Source organism: Taudactylus pleione, unplaced genomic scaffold (genome assembly GCF_031769625.1).
Source record: "Taudactylus pleione unplaced genomic scaffold, aTauple2 ptg000366l, whole genome shotgun sequence".
NCBI classification, from domain to species: Eukaryota; Metazoa; Chordata; class Amphibia; order Anura; family Myobatrachidae; genus Taudactylus; species Taudactylus pleione.
This window is the reverse complement of record NW_028284767.1, coordinates 3,723,286-3,741,222: the sequence shown is the minus strand read 5'-3', so window position 1 is coordinate 3,741,222 and position 17,937 is coordinate 3,723,286. Positions and strand designations below refer to the sequence as shown.

Here is a 17,937-nt window from a genome sequence, read left to right as displayed (position 1 = left end):
CAGGCATCCAGTTACTCAGATGCCCAGAGTCACATACAGATGCAGGGGCATATCTATAATGGGTGTATGGTGTGTGGGGAACACTGCCACCTAGGTCTAGGGGGGCCCACACTGCACACGCTGCACCTATATAGTCTTATACTTAGCTGTCCATAGTCTCCAGAGTGCTGCTATGCGGCGGCCATTTTCCCGATGACTCACGCATGAGCAGTAGTGTTGTTCTCAGGAAAAAGGCACGGGCGCCATTTTCCCAGAGACCCGGGCATGTGTAGTAGATTCTGGTGCTAAGTCAGAATCGACTGCACCGTGGCACTGCCAGAGAGAGGCGGGGGCCCGCACTGAGTCTACACACAGGCTCCCTCTTCTCTTAAAACGCCCCTGTACAGATGCCATGTGTAGAGCAGACTGCATAGGAGCACAGAGTGAAGACAGTACAGAGTGTATCCAGCACAGTATAGAAGCAGTGAAGCTCGTTAAAGTACAGAAGCTGACAATTACTTCATGTCTGTAGAAAGCATAAATACAGGAGCTACACACATAATGGCAGGGGCTTATCTATAATGGGTGTGGAGAACTCGGGTCCTGGGGGGCCCTGTTGCACACCCTGCACCCATAGTATTACTTACCTCTCCGGAGTCCCATGTCGGCGCGAGGGTCCGGCGCTGTAAAAACTACTGGAAAATGGCCGCCGTGGCCATTTTCCGGTCATTTGCGCATGCGCAGTACAGGGAAAATGGCTGCCGCGGCCATTTTCCCAGTGTCATGCCCATACTCTATAGACTCTGGGCGCACTTTAGTGCCCAGAGTTATAACTCTGGTGCCTGCCACGCACAGCTCAGTGCGCTGCCGGCCGCCGGACAGAGAGGAGGTGGTCCATGTCGGAGACTGCACACGGGCCCCCTCCTCTCTAGAAACACCCTTGCATAATGTGGTTTATTAAGCTTAAAGGTGCAAAAAATTATATAACCTGGAAGTTTGCTATGGAAATGTGATTAAAGCGTGAAAGGTTGTGAAAGGTTACTATAGAAACAGCCTAGATGATATAGAGAGAGCCATGGAAACCATAGGTCTAAGTGTAGAGTAACATATCTACTCTATAATACATGCAGAAGAGTCAGCAAAAGATATGTGGACAGCACTGCAAGCAGTGTATCAAGATGGAGGTCTTATAAGGAGGATACATTTAAGTATTGTATAACACAAAATTTAATGAATGCAGCAGTATGAGTGATTACATACACAAAATGATGTCTGTCTTTCTGCAACTAACGTCTATTGGGGTACAAGTGGATGATGAAGAGATGCTACAGTAATGCTGCAGAACTGATGCCTGAGTTTGATTTCCTGGTTTTGCTGTTGGAGGCAAACACAGCAAAGATAACAACAGACATAGGTCCTGACTCAGAGGCGCTCGCTATTTGAAAGTGTTCGCTCTGAATCAGGGCATATTTTTTTTTAAAGAAAATCCGCCTCCAGGCCGCTCGCATAGCTGTGGGTGACCACCCACAGCTTGTGCGGGCAGCCTGGCGGTGGTCGCAATTATCGCGACCATCTGGCTTGCAACGAGACCCTTGTGGTAGGGTTTCGTCCACCGCAAGCCCCAGTAAACTTCCTGCTTTAATAGAGCAGGAAGTAGACTACTGACATCACGTGTGATGTCAGTAGGGCTGCCCACAAACGGCAGGTGTTCCTTCGGGAATGCCTCCATTTGTGCAGCCATCCCCATGACCTGCCTATAAAATGGGGTGAGCTGTCGATCAACATCGACAGCCGCCCCGTTTTGCTGCGAGCCCCGAGCAAGTGAAGTTGATAAAGAGCATTCAAGCTCGAAACGCATCGGTGGTTTGGAGATGCAGCTACTCATCCTGCCAAGGACTTAAAATGGACTCTGCCTGTGAGTGTCCTAAAACAGGGTGTTGTCCAGAGTCCCTGCTTTTTAGACCTGGAGTGACACTCACAGCTACCTTATGGTAGGAACTATCTATATTTTTTATGCTCCCTGCTTGAGCTAATTATACATGCTTTTATGCTTACTCATTTTGTAAGTAATGTATGCACTTTATGTTTTTATGAAGAAAGTATTTTGTTTTTATATTAAATTCTTGTTTTATGTAAAATCTTTTTTGTTACACCATTAGCGCTGAGATCACTTTCATTTCTTGCACACATTTCTATTGTTTTAGGTAAAAAGGGATACCCTAGAAAGTTACTACCAGCTGCTCAATAGGTGTGGAGCGCTAAGGGACTTGCCATCTATTTATTCCAGCATTACATACAATGTATGAAAAATTCCAAAAAATTAAATTCAAGTGTCATACAGTAATTGTCACAAGATAGGTCACTAAGCAATTGAACACAGGCAAAATAATGTGAATCCTATGCAAAGCAAAAAATACAATGGCAATTATGAGTCAGCCCTGAGTATTACAGATAGCCACAGAAAAGTTTTATGGTACATTGATTCAGGTGCAACACGGCACTTTAGCTGCAATGAAGAATGGTTCACCAAGTTAACCAAATGTAACCCTATCACTATCCAAGGAATTGGCAATCAAATCCTTACAGCAATTAAAGTTGGGTCAATTAAAGCTTGCTAAAAAAAATACAGAGATCCAAGATGTTCTTTATGTACCAGAAATGGGAATAAATCTTATCGCCATCAGTGTCCTAGATTAGAGTTCACTTCGCTAAAGGAAAGTGCATTGTGAGAAACAGAAAATGGAATGTCATAGCTACAGGCACAAGATGTCAGCAATTGTATGTCCTTGATACACAACACTGTTACACAATGATGACAACTGAGTCACAGTCACTGGAACTCTGGCATAGAAAAGTTGGTCACCCTGGATATGACAGTGTTCAGAAGCTATAGAGTGGGATAATCATGGGAATGTCAGTGGTTATATAAGAGAGACCCATATTTGAGAGCTGTATTGTGGGGAAACAAAGTTGTCAGTCATTTCCAAAATCAACAAACAGAGCTACAAAACCACTTGAGGCAGTACATTCAGATGTGTGTGGTCCAATGGAATTAAAGTCTGTGAGTGGATACAGATATTTCATGAAGTCTATAGATGACTTCACAAGGATGACACGTGTACTTCATCAGAGAAAAATCTGAAATGATGAAAAAGATTGCAGATTACAAGAGACTTGTAGACAATGCAACAGATTACTGACTCAAGACCCTGAGGTCTGATAATGACAAGGAATACCGCAAAGAGAGGTGGGACAATTCTTAAATAAAAATCTTAAAAAAATATGGAATAGAGCATCAATTGACCATTATCTGTACTCCTAAACAAAGTGTCAGTGATGAGCAAACATACACTAGGAGAGAGAGCAAGATGTATGCTAACAGATGCAGGCCTAGACAAGAAGTTTTAAGTGGAAGCCATGTCCACAGCAGTGTATTTCAAGATCTCCTAAAGTTGCCCTAAAGAGTCTAAGAGAAAACCAAGTGTAAGACATCTCAGAACCTTTGGTAGTACTGCCTATGTGTATATAATAAAAGAGAAAAGACTCAAGCTGGATTCAAAGTCAGTTAATTACATCATGATTGGCTATTGCCATGATAGTAAAGGTTACAGATTGTGGAATCTAAATACCAGAAAATGTGTCAAGTCCAGAGATGATATCTTTAAAGAAACTATGCAAATTTTAGAAAAGCTGTAAGTTGATATACAGAACAAGTATGTGTCATAGGAGAAGAGAACTTCCGCCAGGTCAAATATCGGCAAGCCACCTAAGAGGCATGGGGCCTGATTCAGAGATGGATGCTGTAAGCATTGCTGATGAATGTTTGGATGCAGCTGCAATGCTAACATATGCTAATACAGCAGGGGACATCTGAGAAAAAAAGGCACCTCTGACAGCATTGCAGATCCGAGTGCTGCATCCTAAAATGCAGCATAGAATTTTCTGTGACTCCACCGAAGTAACCCTGAGATTACTTTGATTGGCCATCACAGATTGGCCAGGAAGTCTAAGTTTCTCATGCCACAGCGTACAGCACTGTAACACCTCCCAACCCCCACCACAAATTGGAACAAACATCCTGATCGCAAGATGCCAGGAGAGTCCGCCAAAACTGGGACTGTCCCACCATAAGTGGATGGTTGGGAGGTATGCGTCCCACACTGCATCAGCTCCAGTGCCACTAATGCTTCAATTTTATAACAGATGAAAGAAGGGGGAGGGTGGGTCCACAGAACCCTACAGAGATGGAACAGGAGATAAGCAAAAGAGGCCTGGCATGCAAGCAAGTATTATCCAGTTCTGTGATTTAATAACTGCAGATTGTGTTACACATATATTTTTAACAGTTTTCACTACTGTACAGTTTCTAAAGTACTTTAACCACTTGCCTGGCATGGTCGCATCTGATGTGAGCATAAATGTCAACTGGTAGGTTGCTGGAAGATAATCTTGGAGTGGTTACCAATCTCAGAGGGACCTCCTGGACGCTCGCATCTTTGTATCTTTCCCCAGTGTGTGCCATGCAGCTGGAAACTGCTAATCGGGCAGCCCAGTGGAAACCCGCACCAGGCGGATGCAGACAGGAGCAGCCCCAGGGGAAATGTAAATCCAGCAGCCCTCAGCCCCCCAGTGTATGCCGGAGACATATAAACATGGCACAGCTTCTGCCCCCCAGTGTGACTCAATTTATTTCTAGTTTTGCACTGTGCACTTTTTTAATGTAACTTTTATTTGTAAATAAGCTTTTAACTGTAGTTTCAACATCAAGTCGGGGGTTAGTAAAAGTGAACCAGAATCACAGTTATCTATATACCCGGATCTTGGTCAAATTAGCATCACTGTACCTACCTAAGCTGCCAGTTAAGCTGTCTCTATTACAAGAATCTCCATGAACAGTTGTCACTTGTCAGGAGCACTCGCTTCATCCAACATTTTGTGCTTAGTTCAGCTGTGATATTTATGAGGATGTTAAAAAAACACTACAGCAGGATGGATGCTGTGTTATAGACCTTGCTGGTATACAGTATGTTATACATTTATTGCATAACTTCTTTATATGTAGAAGTGCACTGATATATCTTAAAAGCCATGATCCTCACAAACTCCCTAATTTATTATTTAAAAAAAAACAAAAAAAAAAACCTATTTTTAACTGCAATATGCTAATCAATAAGGATGTGGTTACTTCAGTTTGCCCTTCCAACAAATCTAATTGTAAGTAGTAGGATTAATCTTCTGTTGTAAGAACCTCCATTCTATAAGAAACAATGTCACCAACAGTATTAGTATCATTTAAAATACCTGCACACATCTACGATTCAAAAAAGTGTAGTACCCTTTATTTCCTGCAGGTGCCGCTGTAATCATACTGTAGCTTTTTTAAATTATTATTTTTATTATTATTTTTTTAAAGTAAGCAGAATCGGTTACCCATAAGAGTGCACTTACTGTACTCGGGCTGTGTCAGAATGTCCCGTCCCTCCCCCCATTCCACCTCTGCAGTTGAAAGATGACTTCCAAAGTGCAATAGGACATTTGTGTGTACGTTATCACTGTGTGATATCATGCTACAAATGCCAACTGGCATTGTGGTCACTCTACATCAGCCCTTTGTGTCATTGCATATAAAGGAGTCATCACGTATTAATACATTTATTGTTTTTAGTGCTGCTGTACCCTGATTAATTATAAAATTCCGGACAGTGAAGTAGACATCTCCTGTTATTTTATACATGTTCATATCTACTATATGTTTTTTTATGCCATGTTTGTAGAATATTTAAACTTGTTTGGATTCCATGAAGAGTTCAGTGACTCCAAGATGTTGCAATTTTTTCTAGTCATCATCCATGGCTCAAAATCTCTGTGGAGCCATGTAATACCTGACCATCTTACTATATAACTTGTTTTAATATTTTCTCCAGCAAAACAAAATCTGCTTTTTTGTTGTTTTTGTGAATAATATAAAAGGTATATAGTAGTGTCTATCACACAAGCATGAGGAACACTGATGATCACTGGATGGAGCTTAGTTACATCCCACTGGGTTCCTATTGTGTATGCCACCATGACCTGCAATGGGAGGAGTGATTGTGGCATTGCAGGGGGCATACTTACACTTCCCCTGCACTCCAGGACCTCGAAAGAGGCCCAGGTCTGGGACATTTTTAACTGCACCACCCCCCAATGACGCCACCCCTCCTCTTGGCTCCCCTGCTTACAGATTTTACGATTAACGATTTTATGTTGGGGGGGCAATAAAATACTTCCAACATCCCCCCCCCTCTGCTACCCTCCCATCCATTCCCTAACTCCAGCTTATTGTTGCTGGGCCGCCGCGTCCCCTAGCGGGTGGACGATGCAACGCGACTGGCAACTGCATCTGGTGATATGGCCATCCAGGAGTCCCAGCAGCCCACAATGAGACTCCGCCTATTGCTGACGCTGCTCTCTGATTGAGTGGAGGCTGCTGCTGCTCCTGCCCTCAATGTGAGAGCTCAGGGCTGTAGGCGTTGGATGCTGCAGACAGTGCAGAGCACACAGGGGACCAGGAGGAACAGAGCCCCAGTCTCCACCATCCTCGGCTATTGCATCAGTCTTCTCCCTGACTCTTTCAAATGTTTAGAGTGGGGCGAGCCACCCCCTTGCCCCCCCCCACTCCCCCACACCCATTCCGATGCCCTTGCCTGCTTATTAGTATTGATGCTGTAACATAGTTTGGGATCCCATATTTTAAAAATCAAAAGCAAGACACCCATGATACTTAATGTTAATTATACTTAATTTTGAATGCTAAATAAAGTAATCAATAGTATGCATTATTATTAGAGATGTGCGGGTTCGGTTGCCAGAGTCCTGAATTTAGGGGCTCCGAGTGGAAATGAATCCGAGATCGGAATCACTTTCGAGCACTGAGTTGAACCGTGTCCTGGTTCGGATCTTCCCGCGGTTCGGAAATCGGATTTTAAAACCGAACTCTGGGTTTAGATTGCATGTAAACAGGTCACAATGACATCATTTTAGCATTTTTATTTATTTAAAAAAAAAAAATACAGATCCAAAACCCAAATCAAAACACACGAGGATGATTGTGCAAAGCCAAAACACGGGGTCGGGCACATCTCTAATTATAAGGTACATTTCTAGTAACATAAAGACTATCTAGCAAAAAGTGGGATACATGGGAACATTAAGGCCAGGGTCTGATTCAGAGCTGGGACCGTATTTAATTAGCCGCGAAAAATCAGAATCCGCGAAAAGTATAGCAGATTTCGACTTTTTTCGCCAGGCGGAAACTTATCTCTGTATTCAATTGCAAACACTTCTCGCGTACGCAAAAACGCAATGCAATGTAATAGGCGAAAAATTTTGATGCGTCATGCATCAAATAGGTGGAGAAAAATAGTGCAAAATTGCTGTTTTGGGGTGCGAAGGTGGGGAAACCACTCAGCACCCTTGGGACAGCCCCCCAAAGCATAACTGCGTCAAAAAAAACCTAAAAAAATTGAGGAACACCCCAAAAACTTCAGCCGCTTGCGGGCGGCAAAGACATCGCGTGCACTTCTGAATCAGGCCCTAAATATTTAGTGTACTATGCTCTGAGTTTCCTAAAAATTGCATCAAATATTGATCTTTTTAAAACTGGTGGCTTGGGAAGTCATTTGTTTATTTCTCTGTGTATTGTGGAGAATAGTAGTGCGAGGAAAGGGAGTGGGTGTCTGATCAGATTACTGGAATAAATAGAAGGCCCTGTCACTTAAAATCATTCAGCTGCTCAGCACAAACATTGGCCAGGGACAACTGCGGAGAGCCTGAAACGTCTGGAAATAGAACATGACCCAGTCTTAGTATGTCTCCTTGGCCTTCCATGCTATCCCAGACCTATAGAAATATGCTGGCCTGAAATATAACACACTGGTGGGAACGTGGCCTGTATGAAATGCAAAAGACCTGCACAACCTTTCTATGTAACATGGATCAGTAATTCATTGATGTTTTTGGTGTTATAAAGTCTCTAACATTCTGAACCAGAGATTTATTATCTACACTCTACCACGGTTGTCACAAAAGTACTTTTATTTTACATGGGAGCCAACTTGTTAAAATGCTCGCCAGCCCCCAACCTCCCGTATGAATGGCGAAAGTCATGCAGGTTAGTGACAAGTATCAGGAGATTGTCCCAGCATTCACAGAGCTTACTCCTATATTAACAGCTTGCATTGTATAACTTGTATTCAGGGATTGTAGGTAAGGAGTTCCCAATCACAGACCAATTCAAAACCACTGTTGTGTGCGTAATAGGGTAACAGTGTTACTGGTCTCTATGCTTTCTTAAAGACATATTAAAGTCATTACTGAAATGAGTAAAATTACTAATGGCTTGCATCAAAACATGCTGCACTTTAGCCTTTGTGTCATACCTCCCAACTGTCCTGTTTTGGTGCGTGGGATTGAGGTTGTGGTGGTGGTGGTGGTGGGGTCTCGCTCTCTCATCTAGCGCGGGATGCATGACGCATCAAAATTTGCATGCAATACATCCTGCCACTCTTCTCATGCATGATGGCGTTAATTACACCGGGATGCATGAAGAAAATCACAAAGGACTGCTTTCTGGGTAAGAGCTGTCCTCTGCGAGTCCCTCTGGCGTCCTTCTGCACATGTGCAGAATTATGAAGTGGGCCACTTTGCGAATGGAAGCCCATAGGAGGAGTGGTTGTGGCATTTTCATGGGTTTGACTTCATTTCTGGCTTTGCTGCATCCCGCCCCTGATGCTTTGCATAATGATGAACTACTGTAAACAGTTTAGACAGAGGCAGAGACGATTTAAGAGAGAAGAGAAGAGCTTGTGTGCTGCAGGCGCTGTGCGGGCCCCTCCTCTCTGACAATGCAGTAGACTCTGGCTTTGTGCTAGAGTCTACTGAGCATGTGCTGGTCTCCGGGAACTTCCTACTTCCTACTTCCACATGCCCAAAACACTGGTAAAATTACCGCCATACTATTTTCCCAATGATTTATATTGTACTGCAGTGCCGACCGATGCAGCACTCTGGAGAGGTAAGTATAATTATGGGTGCAGTGTGTGTGGTGTGGGACCCCTGGCCCCAAGGGCCCATGTGCACCGCATACCCTGCACCCATTATAGATACGCCAATGGAAAGAGGCTTGGGACAGTCCTGCAGCTTGGAAAGTGCTTGATATGCCCCAAGTGTGATGAGCAGTGAGGCGTGTCATACAGCCACAACCCCAAAGTGACAAGTAACTGGGACATGCTGGGAGGCGATGCATCTTTTTCTCTATTTCATGTTCGCCCCAATACTGGCTTACCATTTTGCCAGGCTATGGGATATGTGCTTGTGTTGAGATATAGTGGGGAGCCCCGCGCACTATATCTATGTAAAGGTCCAAGGTGTGATGCAGTTTAGAGGAGGTCGCCCTGACCCAAGATACAGGATAGAAAGTGGTTTCTAACTGCGCTCTACCTTTACCAGTAATGATGAGTTATTTGGATGCTTAAAGATGACTACAAAATATGTACTGGGCTAACTAGTATTTATTTATATGATTATGATCACCAACCGTGATGCTAGGTTACAGCACAGGATTTGTACATTGTGTTCTCATGTCGCCATGTCTACACAGTGTACAGTAGGTTAAGAACATATATGAAATATTGTCCATGGATAGAGTCTTTATTTAATGTGATATGCCACAGTTAATTTAAATGTCCTTAAATTAATAAAGTCCTTGTGGATAGTTTACCTTTCCTGTGAAGCGGCATTCCGCTATTCTTCTTTCGTTGGTGCACATCTTCGTCCCTGGGTATTCTGCTACCTGGGATGCCTGTTGATACTCATGTAGTCTGTGTCTGCGCTGTGTTCTAATCCTACTGTACACTGTGTAGACATGGCGACATGAGAACACAATGTCCAAATCCTGTGCTGTAACCTAGCATCACGGTTGGTGGTCATAATCATATAAATAAATACTAGTTAGCCCAGTACATATTTTGTAGTCATCTTTACGCATTCAAATAACTCATCATTACTGGTAAAGGTAGAGCGCAGTTAGAAACCACTTTCTAATTCTATGTGCTTGTGTTACCCGGCTAGCCAGTTCACACATGCACAGTGGAAATGAAGGCTCCAAAAAATATTTAAAAAAATATTAAGAATATTATACAATTTCTTTCATTAATTTACTACTGCTATCAACATCCTGGAAGATGGATTGCGGGTGTACACATGTACAACTGTGATTCATGTTAAATACAGTAGGCTTCAATCAGCCCATTGCAGTTAAGGCTGTAAACTATTAAACCTGACCAACAAAATTGTCACATATGTGTGCAGCAAGTATAGATGTGTGCAGACACTCGTGTTTTGGTTTTAGATCATCGTCGACTTGTTTTTTCTTTTTGTTTTGGCAAAACCACCCTCATGTGTTTTAGTTTGGTTTCGGTTTTGGATTTATTTAGAAATTGATAAAAACTGGTAACATCATGTAATTTGGACCTGTTTTTGTTTCTGTAGTATTATTAACATCAATAACATTTATTTCCAGTCAATTCTGACTACCTCACAGCACCTGAAATCACACGGGAGGTACTTAAATGTAATCCAAAATGTGCAAGATCCGGTTTTTAGATCAAATTTCCAGATTGCAAGAAGACCTAAATAAGGACTCGGAACCCCAAAGTGATTCTGAACTGGGACTCGGTTCTACATGATATTCAGTAAAACCGAACCGCTCATCTCTAGCAACAAGTCCGCCTTTCTTATAGAAAGAAACTAATGCTAGACACTGTCCTGGTATTTTAGGCAGCAAAGTATAAAACATAAAACAAAACAGCCACATCTAGAACCCCAGATATAATTAATTCTACTTACTTTAAATAGTTTAACCCATATTTTTAACTTCTATTTTATTTCAGTTCTCCAGCTGAGAATGCAGCATCGGCGTTCACAAGAGCAAATGTCTGAGCGAAATCTCATGCCATGTAAGTTGTTTGGGACCATCTAGTATTGTATGAAACAATTTGATTCTTTGCAGGTTACCAATCATATTATTTACTATTCTGATGTCCTGTGTGTGCTTACATTTGTCACATATCCAATATATAAGCTGTCAAGTCAGCCAGCTGCAGATGATAAAATGGTTCTGTAAATAGAGATTTGGCTTCCTTATTTTATTACAGTAAATATACAAGAATAACAGTTTTGTTTGACAACTGAAGTAGATCCAAAGATAAATTGTTACTGCAGCAACTAATCCATATATTTTTTGAATTTATTTATACTCTTAGCTGTCAACAAAACACATTCAACTTTCCCAGATCAAAATGGCAACTTGGGACAAAACAAAGTAAGTGTACAATTGTGATTTTTAACATTACCTGGCTGTGACAAGTACTCTGCTTGTTCTATAATTAACTTGGACCCTTGTCACAGAAAAAATAAAACATCTGATTACTTAAGCTTCAAAGCCATTCCATGTTGATGGCAAAGTTAATAAAATAGCTTTACTATTCTATGGGGTAGATGTATCAAAGCTTGGAGACATATTAAGTGGAGAGAGATAATGTACCAACCAATCACCTCCTAAGTGTCATTTTACAGGCTGTGTTTGAAAAATGGCAGTTAGGAGTTGGTTGGTTGGTACTTTATTTCTCTCCACTTTATAGCTGGGTACACACTGAAGCGATGTCGTTTCGATTTGGCCAAATCAGAATGACAAATCGGGCTTATCGTGCAGTGTGTATGCACATTAAGTGCGCTCCCGTGGTTGCATGCAATGTCGTCAGGTTTGATGTGCTGCTCGTCAAACCTGACGATATCGCATGCGGCGCCATTGAAGGACGCAACGAGTGATCCTTCTGTCGTCAAGCCGTCATATCGGCTGGGTACACATCGCTGGGTGAATGTGTCATGTGCATGATACAGAAACCTGTCACTGGCAGCGATAGATGCCGCTGAGGAGGAAGATCATTGCTGGACGTCACCGGAACTCGCTGGAGGGGTAGGTAATGATGAATTCCTGTGGCATATTCGTTATTATCACTGCTAAACCAAATATGAAGCTGGTATTTAGATTTGTTGATACAGTAAATGGGGCCCAAAGTATGAAATTTCTGCTCTCATCTCATTGTCCTACCCTACAAATTGTCCCCCAATTCTATACCCGCTGAAATCTCTACTCCCTTTCCCTCATTGGTTCACCTCCTTCCACTGGCATATTCCTACTGTATATTCCTATTCTCTTTTTTTTTTTTTTTGTACCATTGTTTTTTAATGCTTTATATGCAGGGGGAATATAGAAAGAAAAAAAATGTAAGGGATTGGGATCAGGGAGAAGGGAAATGACATTCTACTTACTAACTACCCACATTAATGGCATAAGATAGGATTTTCATCTTTTGACAGTAGCACAATATATAGAATCTGAACAAAGTGCGCAATTAATTATGAAGCCTCTGGTACTGTGCAACTGAGCTTTCATCCACAATAGCTCAATAATACCCCTTTTACACCGGAGCTAAAACCCGGGTTATTGCAGGGTTTACCCGGGCCACTCCCTGGTGTAAAAGGGGAGAGGGTTGGATCTCCAGGTCTAGTGACCCGGCAATCCAACCCAGGTAAATAGCAGGGTTTAACACGGGTGTAGCCCGTGAAACCCTGCTGTGAGAACAGCGCACTCCGGGTCACGATGACCTGGAGTGCGCTGCTAGCCGGCCGATTGGTCCGGCTTCAGTGCCACTTTCACACCGGGAAAGCCGGGTCTATGCAGACCCGATTCCGGTGTGAGCGGCGCCGACTCGGGAATATCCTGAGTCAGCGCCAGCTAAATTCCGGGTCTGATCCGGATAGGAACTCTGGGCCTGATTCAGACCTGCTCGCGAGTGCTGAGCGCTCGCAAGCGGGTCGATGTTGCCCTAGTGCGCATGCGCACGACGGAGGCTGCTCCGTTGTGCGCATGCGCGAGACCCGAATAACGATGGCGCCGGACCCCCGGAGTGTGAATTGATGCTGCGCGCATGCGCGCGGCATTCATTCACAGACGGGAGAGGGCTGGGGAAAGCCCAGCCAGTGACGGAGTCTGGGCTTTACCCCCAGCCTGATGTTATTTGAAGGTGTGCCATGCGGCCATGCCTCCAAATAACGTCACGTAGGGGGCATTGCCTATGGTAATGAGGCCACACCCCCAATTTTGGTCGCGTGATAGCAGGGCGCAGCATACCGGGCGGCACAGGGTGCTCAGATCCCTGGAGTCGGCTCTGCGTACAGAGATACCCGATGGCTTCGACTGAAATCCGCCGCTTTGCGTAATAAGTCGCACCATCAGAACCATTGACTGCACAGTCACACCATGGGTTATTCAATAATCTATGACTCAGAGCGTGTAATATTACATATCATTTATCAATAATGATATTCTAAAATACAGGTTATCCTACTACTACCAACATACTGTCACATAACTGGGCTTTCTGTACTCCACAGACTGAAGACTTCATGAAGTGCAAGGCTCAGAACAAACTCCACAAAGTGGCTGCTGTGAAGATGCCTTTTTCTGAAGGTAGATTTGATTTTGTCACACTTGGGGGATAGGTTTGCGATGTCGTGTTTGCCGATATCTTTGAAGCGGAAGATGAAAGGTAGAACATGTATTTTTGTCACTTAGGGCCTGATTATAAGTCACAGAAAGTACGGATGCAATTCCAGATGCCTATAGTGACTGTAAATCCTATGCGACTATCGGCCCGTATGTATGCGATCACGCCGCCCCCATCATGCCGGCTGTGAGAGCTGCCGTCATCACACCTACCCCATGCTTTGCGTAGATGTGACTGAAAATGACGTGCACACTCAGAATAGGTCGCAACTCTGGCTGCATGTCCAAGGGATGATTCTCTTACTCGTGAACACCACCCATTAATAATAATAATAATTTTATTTATATAGAGCTTTTCTCCCATAGGACTCAAAGTCGCTTTACAGACATCAGAAAACATGGTACATTGTACAAGGATTTGGTGTTGCAAAAGAATAGAAAACCACACCGAGATAATTAAAATCAACCGAAACCTAGAGAGCTTAATAAGCATATTGCGGGGTTGGTGCAGACATTTTGGGAAATAACTTCCATGGGTTATATATTCCTCTCACAAAGGTACAAAATGAGGCAGCCGTCTTGGGCGCACTACGTAGGATTACCCTGGGTGGAATAGGTTATGCCTAGAAGAGATGACACAAAATGGGTGGTTGCAGCATCCTGATGCTAGGAGTAGGGTCCCAACATAATAGTCAGGTCCACGTATATTTCATCCCATCCACGAGTGTACCAGGTGAGGCAGCCATGGTGGGCGCACTACGAAGGTTGCACTGTGGGTGATAAACCATACAAGGACCCAAGGAATATATTGCAAAACTGACACATGTGTGGCAGTATGATATACCCTATGTGATAAATCCACATGAAGTACATCCTGACCATGGAGGATGCACTTCAGTGGATTTATAGCACACCAGTATAGCATACAGTGGAAGTATAGCACACCAGTATAGCATACAGTGGATGTATAGCACACCAGTATATCATACAGTGGAGGTATAGCACACTAGTATATCATACAGTGGAGGTATAGCACACTAGTATATCATACAGTGGAGGTATAGCACACTAGTATATCATACAGTGGATGTATAGCACATCAGTATATCATACAGTGGATGTATAGCACACCAGTATATTATACAGTGGAGGTATAGCACACTAGTATATCATACAGTGGATGTATAGCACACCAGTATAGCATACAGTGGATGTATAGCACACCAGTATATCATACAGTGGAGGTATAGCACTCCAGTATATCATACAGTGGAGGTATAGCACACCAGTATATCATACAGTGGATGTATAACACACCAGTATATCATACAGTGGAGGTATAGCACACTAGTATATCATACAGTGGATGTATAGCACACCAGTATAGCATACAGTGGAGGTATAGCACACCAGTATAGCATACAGTGGAGGTATATAACCCCAGTATATCATACAGTGGATGTATAGCACACCAGTATAGCATACAGTGGATGTATAGCACACCAGTATATCATACAGTGGATGTATAGCACACCAGTATATCATACAGTGGAGGTATAGCACACTAGTATATCATACAGTGGATGTATAGCACACCAGTATAGCATACAGTGGATGTATAGCACACCAGTATATCATACAGTGGAGGTATAGCACACCAGAATATCATACAGTGGAGGTATAGCACACCAGTATATCATACAGTGGATGTATAGCACACCAGTATATCATACAGTGGAGGTATAGCACACTAGTATATCATACAGTGGATGTATAGCACACCAGTATAGCATACAGTGGAGGTATAGCACACCAGTATAGCATACAGTGGAGGTATAGCACACCAGTATATCATACAGTGGATGTATAGCACACTAGTATATCATACAGTGGGGTTGAAGTACATTTTACAAAACAGGGATTAGTAAATACAGCAAACAGTGCTGCAGTTCGGGCATGAGATTTACGGGTGACTGAAACATTTGAAATATGAAATGAACTGAATGAATAGATCCACGTGTTTGTTCTGGCAGGGTGTGCAAGTAGCGGAAGTATAACGTCCAGGTGGAGAAAAAATAAAAAGAATAAATGGTGACCGCATTTTAAGTTAAAACCATATTACACTTAATCAGAAATTAAAAAATGATAGAGTGATCTGCAAAAAGCCACAGCGTCTCCTTTGCTTGAGTTTGTGGGTTTGTCGCATCCAGCAGTTTGTGGAGTTCGATTTGGCTGCAGCATGAGACAGCAGCTGAACCCAGTCTCAGGGGAGTGTAATTGAAGGTGGAATGTTAGCATTCCTGTGTGTTCGTGAAATTGTTTAAATTTTGGTTAGAAAGTAGTCAATAGTCCAAATCCAGTTCGAACTCCGGTTCTAACTCCATGCTTCAGATGACATGCTTAATATGCAGGCTACTGTGGCAGGCCAAGACTGCGTGTGCAGGCTTTAAAATGAGTCCCTTTTGCAGGAGAGGCTAGGTCAGCTGGTACAGTGGAAGGGAACGTTTGAGCAGTTTGTTCAACAAGCTAATTAATGGTGGGGGAAGATGCAACCTCACAGTTGGAAAACAAACTTTCAAAACAGACTATTCTTTCAGTGATAGGCATCAGATATGGAAGATGGCATTAGTTTACCTGGAAAAAGATGAAAGATGGTATTAAAACTCAGCTCCGGTTCTAACTCCATGCTTCAGATGACATGCTTAATATGCAGGCTACAGTGGTCAATAACAATTAATGCCAATACAGCTGTTGGGGAGAAGCTACTGAGCTGCGTATCACTTAGAATTGCAGCTCTAAGTTGTATATGTCGGCTTTGGCGGATGCTCAGTTTACTAAACATTGAGAGATGCAGCTCCGTTTGGACTTGTGTGCAACTCAAAATAAAGCACTTAGGGCCATTTTCAATTTGGAGTGAAAAGTCAGTTGCCGGACTTGGAGGTTTTGACGTCGAAAACTTACCACACGCGTCCCCACATATTCCCATATTCAATTCCAATTTGGCGAAAACGGGACCCGGTGAAAACAAAATCGGCAAAAAGTCCTGTAATTTTTGGCGAAATTAGCCTGACACCCCCCTAAAGATGCTTTGACATGGGGCTTCACTATGGGTACCCCCGGTTAGCCCTGCTAAAGGTATTTGAGGTCTTTAAATGGTCTCAATAGGTGCAATTTAGCGTCTTAAGGGAGAGTGGTGAAGAATAGCACTTTGCAACTTTTTTTGGCCAAAATAAGTATTCTCATCAAATTTGGGGTACATGAAAATGGGTGCAAGCATACTTCAAACTCACTAAAATCAAGCTTTAAAGTGCACCAAAAAATGTTTTTGACCACTTTTTTAAAGTGCTTCTTTGGGATGTCCTTTGTGTTTTGTTTTGCGTTTTTTGACGCAGTTAGCATCAAGGGGGTTGGACAAAGGGTGCAGAGTGATTTCCACACCTCTGCACTCCAAAACCCCAAATCTGCACTTTTTTCCACTGGGTATTCATAGGCGAAACTTTATCGCCTATTACATTGCATTGCGTTTTCGCACCGGCGAAAAGACACTAAAATTGAATACGGGGATAAGTGAAATCTGCAAAAATTACGTCATCGGCAAAAAAGTTTCACCGAAAACGGCTTTTCGTTACAAATTGAATACGGCCCTTGGTGTTCTTCCAGAGTGTATCTGAGAAAAAAACACGTTGGCAATATACCATCTCCAAACAAATGAATATAACTAACTGGTAGTTATAAGCACTAGGGTGTTGTCTCAGCTTGTCCCTCAGCTGTTTTGGTTTATTTTCTTGAGTTTTCCATCAGGCCAGAACGAGTACATGTTGCCAACCTGTAGCCAAACAGTTGTTTGCCTAGAGTGCCTAGCATGCACTGACACAGCTTGCCTACCCATGCTGTTGTCAGTTGGATACTTGTTATATCCATTGCTTTGCTACGTAAATAATTATGGTGCACTTTGGGTCTTCTCATGGTGTTACTGTATTTTTTTTTTTTTTGACAGATCACTGAAACAAGTTTAATTGAATATGTGTTGCCTGCTGTGCTTTTAGATGGTCTGGTTGAATCAGATGAACTTAAGGAGAAGAAAGCTCGTCTGGCTGAAGATCTCAATGAAAAGATCCTACATCGGCCCGGACCTTTAGAACTGGTGAAGAAGAACATCCTGCCATTGGCTGCCAGCATGAAAGATGGAATAAAGGGTGGGCTTATGTTATTTCTAAATACATTGTGCTAAGCATTGCTGATAGTATACTAAATGTACTTACTTATATACTTTATGTATGGTGTAAATACAAATACATTCATAACACATCAGGAGGGATGATTAATTTATGATAGTAACTATAGGTTGA

At 42.8% G+C, this 17,937-nt stretch overlaps 1 protein-coding gene across 3 annotated transcripts in view; it reads left to right on the top strand.

Annotated features, from left to right (window-relative positions):
* Positions 1–17,937, top strand: part of LOC148508428 (myocardin-like) — a 98,455-nt gene that overhangs the window by 66,272 nt on the left and 14,246 nt on the right. For all 3 annotated transcript variants that reach the window (XM_088444543.1, XM_088444542.1, XM_088444544.1), the window contains exons 2-5: positions 10,911–10,976; positions 11,283–11,341; positions 13,477–13,552; positions 17,635–17,784. In XM_088444543.1, the coding sequence (XP_088300669.1) occupies positions 10,925–10,976; positions 11,283–11,341; positions 13,477–13,552; positions 17,635–17,784 (337 nt within the window). In that variant the 5' untranslated portion in view covers positions 10,911–10,924. The remainder of the gene's footprint in view (positions 1–10,910; positions 10,977–11,282; positions 11,342–13,476; positions 13,553–17,634; positions 17,785–17,937) is intronic.